Source organism: Rhagoletis pomonella, unplaced genomic scaffold (genome assembly GCF_013731165.1).
Source record: "Rhagoletis pomonella isolate Grant_MI unplaced genomic scaffold, Rhpom_1.0 Rhpom_scaffold_00001, whole genome shotgun sequence".
Classification (NCBI taxonomy): domain Eukaryota; kingdom Metazoa; phylum Arthropoda; class Insecta; order Diptera; family Tephritidae; genus Rhagoletis; species Rhagoletis pomonella.
In genome coordinates, this window is record NW_023458555.1 from 73,102,799 (window position 1) to 73,110,631 (window position 7,833).

At 33.2% G+C, this 7,833-nt stretch overlaps 1 protein-coding gene across 1 annotated transcript in view; it reads right to left on the reverse strand.

Moving 5' to 3' along the window:
- Window positions 1–2,912: 2,912 nt before the first annotated feature.
- The window catches only part of LOC118733159, a 30,534-nt gene continuing 25,613 nt past the window's right edge, over window positions 2,913–7,833 (reverse strand). The window contains exons 2-3 of the mRNA XM_036462435.1: window positions 3,430–4,129; window positions 2,913–3,366 (exon numbers count right to left, since the gene is read on the reverse strand). Of these exons, the coding sequence (XP_036318328.1) occupies window positions 3,113–3,366; window positions 3,430–4,129 (954 nt within the window). The 3' untranslated portion in view covers window positions 2,913–3,112. The remainder of the gene's footprint in view (window positions 3,367–3,429; window positions 4,130–7,833) is intronic.

Genomic DNA, 7,833 nt, shown 5'->3' on the forward strand with positions numbered 1-7,833 from the left:
ACCTAAATGGTGGTCCCATACTAATTTTGTTTAGTTCCAATCTTCATGTATTCAAGAAATTAACGGTAATCCTAAATAGTTATATTAGCAATGAAGTCGCATGTATATGTATTTGCTTAAAAAAATACTTGTTGTCGAACATCACTTTCGATTCTTTGTTTTTTGACATTTACACATTTTGCCGACTCTGCCATGAGCGTACGGGATTTTTGAATCGCGCTATTTGCGTGATAAAGATAGTCAGTTATTTAGTTTAATATATCAACGCCTCCAAACCATAACATGCTAATAGCCCAGTTATGCATACTTGCACTGCTATACCATTTTTACGTAAAAATCAAAACCCAACAGAATTCTACATGTTAAGTGCTATGCGTTGGGTAACCGCTTACCCGCAAAGCCCATTTAACAGATTATTATGTGACAACTCTCATGTAGCGCTAAGTATGCATAACTCGGCTATAAGTCTCACTAAGTCTAAGGTGGCTTAACATGGTATGGTTTGGAGGCGTCGATATTTATCCTGCAAAGGAGTTTCAACACTTACTCCGATTTATGTATTTTCTAGAATAAATGAAGTATTTACAGTTATAAGTGGCTACTTTTAAAGTTATATTACTGACAAATTACAAATTTTTATTTTGTCAATCAACTAAACAAATAAAGGCCCACCCGACCAACGTAAACTAGAATGTATCGGGTTTAGAAATTTTTTTGAACACTTTCGCGTACAAAACTATCGAGAATGGGTTCCTTATAATTATCGTAAAAGTAGTATTTGTCGGTCAGCTTGTGGCAGCAGAACTCTTGTTTCCGTTATACGTTTTCAAAAGTTTTTGCGAAGTGTTTTCGATCCGTTCGATTACCGAGAAAGTAGGAGGTTGTTTCAATTTACCCATCGAGAATTCAGCGAGAGAAGTATCGTAAACAAACATTAAAATTACTAATTTACGATAATTAGAGATGTTCCATTCCAGTTGATTCCTATATTTAACATAACTAATAAAAGATTACAGTATTTCAATTTTACCGCTTTTTAAACAAAAATTAAGGTTATATAAATGTATATAGATGTGAGTTAGGTAAATATAATAATAACTAAAATAATGAATGCACATTAGTTAACAATTTTAATATGAAATGATGAAATAAAACTTATTATTAACTGACATCAAAAAGTAGGAAGTTTATCAATTCTTCGGAATATTTAATTTTATTTTATGTATATTACCGGGTAGCTTTGAACTACGTGAACAGTTTTCGATTATTCTTTTTTTATAGAAAAGTTGGTACCTAAATGGTGGTCCCATACTAATTTAGTTTAGTAGCAAACATCGTGTCTTCAAGAAATTAACGGTAATCCTAAATTGTTATGTTAGAAATGAACTCGCATGTATATGTATTTGCTTAAAAATTACTTGTTGTCGAACATCACTTTCCATTCTTTGTTTTTTTCTTGACATTTATACACTTTGCACACTGTCATGAGCGTACGGGATTTTTTAATCGTGCTATTTGCGTGATAAGGATAGTCAGTTATTTAGTTTAATATATCGACGCCTCCTAACCACACCATGCTAAGTCTCACTAAGTCTAAGGTGGCTTAACATGGTGTGGTTTGAAGGCGTCGATATTTATCCTGCAAAGGATAATATATGGTTCCATAATTAATACATGGTTTCATAAATTGTTTCATTGGAACTATTATATGGTGATGCCGAATGCATTAATAGTATTAACTTAATACCAAATGTATGCACATATATGTATGTATGTATTTATGCTCAAATTACTTTTATTTACATTTAACGTTTTGAAATATTATTACAAAAATTGTATTACAGCGACGCCTCCTTCTATATATTTTTGAATATTTTGACCAAGAAAGGTTAGAGAAAAACTATAAAACCATATATGTAATACTCCTGTATTGGCAGTAAGAGCTAGTACCGTCCGAAAACACTACAGCACAGATATATCAATAAACACGTACGAAAGAAAAGGAATACATGCGTTTATAAATAAACATGTACACAACACATAAACAAAAACAACACTCAAGTACAGAATACATTGACAAAAACGGTACTAGACTGTCTCGCTTTGATTCCGGAATGCTTACACATTGAGAAGTTCGCTTACTGCCAATATAGAAGTATTACATATGGGTGTTTCCAGCGGAAGGTCCACCACGACAAAAAAAATAAAAGTTTTATATCTAACGTATTTACGGGCCGATTTGTCTGCTTTTTAAAATATATACTGGCTATGTAAGTAGAATCATCTTTGCATAAAATGGTCTTCCTAGGTGGTGCCGAGGTCGAGATATTTCGAAAAACCGTATTTATGGTCTGATTTGGTTCGAATTTGGCGTATGTGGTTGAAACATAATAAATCATAGATTTCTAATAAATTGACCCTGAATTGGCGCTGAAGTCAAAATATAAAGTATATTCTACATAAAATACATGTTTTATTTGCGTTAAAAATTCATTTAAAAGCAATATTAACAAAAATATAACGATGGAAATTTATGTCACGTGACGCCACGTCACGTCACGTTTCAGACTTGGGGTTGTAAAAGAGAATTGAAACAATTTGCATTAATTCAAAAAACTCTAAAAACAACTAGAATTGCTCCAAATCATATTAAAATAAGTTTCATGAAAATAGCCATCCATAATTCGCAGAGTTTTGCGATTTTGTAAGAAAAGAAAAAATCAACTTCCATTTTTTGTCACGTAACGACACTTCCTTTAAATGCTTATATTTCAGGACCAAGCAGATCGATTGATTTCATTTTTCGGTTAAATATAGAGCTTATTATGTGCTATACAATGGCCCAAAAAAGTTAAAGAAAACAAATGGTATTCCTTTTTTGTATCACATTGAAATCGTATGACTGTCACCATGGGAATGCCCATATATGTATAAAACGAATGCATTCAACGGATAGAAAAAAATAAATAAATTTTAAGGCAAGAGAAACTATCGTAAAACTCATAACATCTGCTAACATACATTTCTTGGCCGGGTGAGGTCCTTTTGTACATTTACTTACATATGTAGGTACATATGTTTATCAATGGGAAGAATTTCGATTTCGGAATGCTTAAAAATATACCGTTAAGTTATTTTCTGATGAACCCATTGTTTCAGTTTCCGCTAAGAGGTTAGAACCACTAGCAGCGTTACAATTCAAATTCGCTACCGATAAAACTCCTCGCTGTGCGTTTGCTGTCGGCCCCCAAGCAGTTTTTTTATTGTTGGTTTCTGATGTCATGTTGTACTGATTTGAAAGTGAGTCATTTTCGATCTCATTGTCTTCGAACAATTGTCCATTGGCTGAGGCACGCGACACTATGCCTGGAAGAATGACTAATGACGTTTTTGGCTACATTTATAAATAAATTCTGGGTTCTTACTTACTTCTCACAGTTGCAGCGTAACTTTCACGCTGTCTTTCATGATCACGTTCTTGTTCGCGTTTAGCTAGGGTAGTGGTGGAATTCGGCAGACCAACGCCGGCATGATCCACACAATTGCCGATGGGGTTCGACATAGTGATGTTGCCATCGTTTTTCATATGCAACACAGACACGCCGCTAGTGCCGCTCATGACTATAGCACCAGTACCATTGCTGGAAATTTGTTCGTGTGTAACCAAGTTGGCCGAAGAAACTGCACTATGTGCATTGCTGTGTACACGATTTCGTCCCAAAGGTGGGGAAGCCTTTTGAATTTTTCTCTTAGAGCGCAATATATAGCAAGTAAGAACCAAAACTATCAAAATGAATACACTGATGATCATGCTTAAAATTCCAATTAAATTGGAACGCCAAGACACTTGAGCAAGTGCGACGCCATCCAGAGCTATTGTAACAGGCACAGAAGTGCTTCGTTGTGGTACACCTGAATCAGTTGCTATGGCTATTAAATGAACCGTTGATTCATTTAGTCCTTGAAGTTGCTCAGGCCGAATATAAAGGCTGCCCTTAGAGTCTATTTCGAAAAGACCAGCATGCTGGCCTCTTAACGAAAATTCCAGCTTATCGTTGCGGTCCCCATCTGCAGCTTCTACATTTCCAATTAGAATGCCGTCAAAAGATTGAGTTTCGGAATGGAGGGCCTGCAGAACATTATAAAATAGAAAAAAAAAAAATTTTTTAAATTTTGTTTGATTTCCAGAAATTAAAAAAAATATCATAGATCTACAAAAAGTAATAAAAAACTCTACCAGCACAATTTGGGTAAAGTTTCTACGAATTTCTTAACAGCAATGTGCAAATTTTACCGTATTGCAATGTAAATTTTTGTGTACGTGTGAATTTTTGTACTATTCAAACATTTGTTTATAGGAGATTTTCGGAGTAATTTCTAATGGTGTTTGGGATTTGAAAAGGAAAATGTAATTGTATTGGAGTATCGGATGAATTGCTCTGGTAGGGATTACATTTTCATTTTCAAATCTAAAATACTATCACAAATTACTTCGAAAATTTCCTATAAACCAACGTTAGAATACCCACCACGCAAAACATGAGAAGTAATTACCAACAACAGGGGCGCACCAAGGAATATATTTTGGAAGTGGTTTATACTTCTAGAGATATATCACCAGAAAATACTGAAAATTCGCTTCAGATAATATGTACTTTAAAATACAGTATGTAATAAATAAATACACGTTTTAAAGATTCATAAATTGCACTTTATTTACATAAAATTAACAAAGAACTCAAATATTTTTAACCGACTTAGGTTATCAGTTTTTAGGAATATTTATTTCTTTTTTATGTATGCTACCGTATAACTTTGGACCACAAAAACCGATTTCAATAATTATTATTTTTTATCGGAAAGATGGTAGGTACCTCACGGGCAGGGTGGGCAAAAACTCGGAGTTCGAGCGAGCGAGCGAGCAAACTCCTACTCAAAGCCTCGCAGGCAACGAGGCGCTCGCAGCTCGGACTCGTAGCAGCAATGGGGCGAGGCACGAGCAGTTTGGCTTGCTCGCGAGTGCTGATTGTATGCTCGCGCTCCTATTAAACGAGCGAGGCTGTTGTGTGTTGCCTCGCTCGCAGTGCGAGGCGAGTAGCTGTCTGCATACTCGCTCTGCTAGGTAAGACGAGTGAGCGACGAGCGAGCGCTCCGAGTGTACTATACAACACATGCATTTTTGTGCATCAAAATGTGGGAATGTATGTCAATAGATTATGTACGAAATTATGTTAATAATTGTATCTACGTATGTACATATGCATATAAATCAGTGCCCGCCAAAAAGAGAAAAATATTAAAATGAGAATGTATTACCCAGCCAGCAAAATCATCGTAAACAAGCTCGTAATTGGATATTTTCTCGAAGAAAAACCGGATTAAAAATCGTTTATGATAGCCGTTTACGACTCTTTTTCGAGCACTTTTTCGCTTTAAATTGTGCATCGCCTACGAACAGTCGTAAACGGATCGAAAAAGCATTCGTATGCGAATATTTTTACGTCCGTTTTTTAATTGTAAACGAGTCTCGTAAACGATTAATTTACGTTAAAAAAGCGTCTTTTTACACTGCTTTATCTACTGTTTTTGAATGCTAAAAATAGAGGCAATTAATTAATTCAAATTATTGTAGTTCTTTTATTGAATGGAATTATAATTAATAAATATTTATAGTGCCGGATCAAAGTATTGGCACAGAGAACTTTTCGCAATGTATGCAAAGGTTTTTACTTGAATTCTTTTCGCACATTTTGTTTTTTTAATATAGTTAGTATGAAGACCTACTTTCAAATCAGATTTTTGAGAAAAATTCTAAGTATGCAGTTTTATATCCCATTATATTTTAGTATAACATAGTGCAAGCTTGAAGTTGCCAGAAAACCGCATTGCTATTTGGCAATTTTTTCACGCAGTTTCTTCCATGCAAATTATGTGCAACATTTTTTTTTTGTATGGAAGAAACTGCGTATAAAAAATTTGCCAAAAAACAAAGAGGTTTTCTATATTTTCAGTCGCGCAGTTTATTATACTAAAATTAAATGGGCTATAAAACTGCATACTTTGAATTTTTCTAAAAAATCTGATTTGAAAGTAGAACTTCATACTAACTATATTTTTATAAAAAACAATTAGAGAAGAAATCATAATAAAAAACTTTGCATTCATGGCGAAAAATGTGAAGATATTTTCAGATAAATAAGTATTAAAAACTATCTATTAACAAATTAACAATTAAATAAGAGGGGTTTAATATATATTATAAAGTAGCTGAATTTATTTTTTATCTTTTTTGCCGATAGGATGCAAATTTTTTTTGCCGGTCGTGTGCATATTGGAAGTGCTTCTTTGCAACGGAAATAAAAACTTCTTCGTCGGAGTTAAATTTTTGGCGAAAAGCACCTAAGAAAATAAAGTGAAAGATTAAACTCCATTGGAAATCGGAAAATTTAATTAAGTAAAAAGTGGTAAAAAATATTAATATCCGTACTTCTTATTGCCGCAGTCGTTGCCAAACCAATAGCTCTGCTTTTGGTACCAGTTCCCTTCCACGAGAAAAGTTCTGCTACCTCATCTATAATAATTTTCCACCAGCACGTTCTTAAATATTTATCTACATTTAAAATATTTAAATCCTTTAGTGTTGCTCCGCGCAGCCTGTGAAAGAATTGCAAAACTCGTTAAATTAATTTGTATTTTTGAATTACATATGTAGTAGCTACTTACAAGAAGTTTAATTATAAAAGAAAGTGGTAGATCGTCCTTTGCATTTGCACCAGTCTGCCAGTAAATTACATACTTAATAATTTACTTAAATTGAATATTTAACAAACTACTTACTTATAAAATATTGTGATTGAAGAAAAATTGTCAACAAAACTAAAATTTTTTTCTTGTGCTGACAAATTACTACAAGCCTCTTTCTATTATATTTTTTTGTTTTATCGTTTACGAGCTTTTCTCTAACTTTTTGGCGATACGAGAATCCCTCGTAAAATATAATGTTCGTAAAATGTACGTTTTCTTGCTGGCTGGGTAGTTATGAAACAAAAAATGAGAATATGTTGGTGGTAATGCACGGAAAAAAATTTCTGTGTTGTATTATTTATTATAAAAACTTTGGTGTGTTTTTTTGCCGTTTTTTTTATTGTGCGCTATTTTTTTAGATCTAAACAACATAGAAACATATAATGAAAGTTAACGGCCCTAATAAAGCAAAAAGTTGGTAAAATTTTGTATGTGTTGTACAAAATTATTATTAGTTTTTTATAATTTATGTGTGGATTTCTGAGCAAAAAAGATGACGTGCTTCGAGCACTCTGAATATTAAAAGAAAATTTCGTTGATTTCAAGTAGAAATAAAATAAAAATGTATATATCTAATATATATTTATTTTAAAATTAGGTAGAACTTGACATTTAAGAACAATTTAAAATAACAATTAAACCAAAATATAAATAACAAAACATATTGTATGTTTTAATTGAGGACTAGTCTGGAATTTAATACATAATTCACAAAGTTCTTTTATTATGAAGAAAAAGTACGACTTGGTACCATATACATACCTATTTCTAGGGGTGTATGTACGAAAAATTGTGTTATACAATTTCTGAATGAATATTCATTCATTCTGCTCAGTGTACCTACACTATTCAACAATAATGCGCCATCAACCTGCTTCGCCTATTGTTTGCATGCAACTAAATAAAATTTGTTGCTCTTCTACTCTTTCTGTTGACGTCGGATTATGTACAGCGTTGCCGTTTTGGTCCAATTGGGCCAAAATTGGTAGGCTCATTATCCTTTGGTAGTTTGGTTGGTAGGATGAAGCT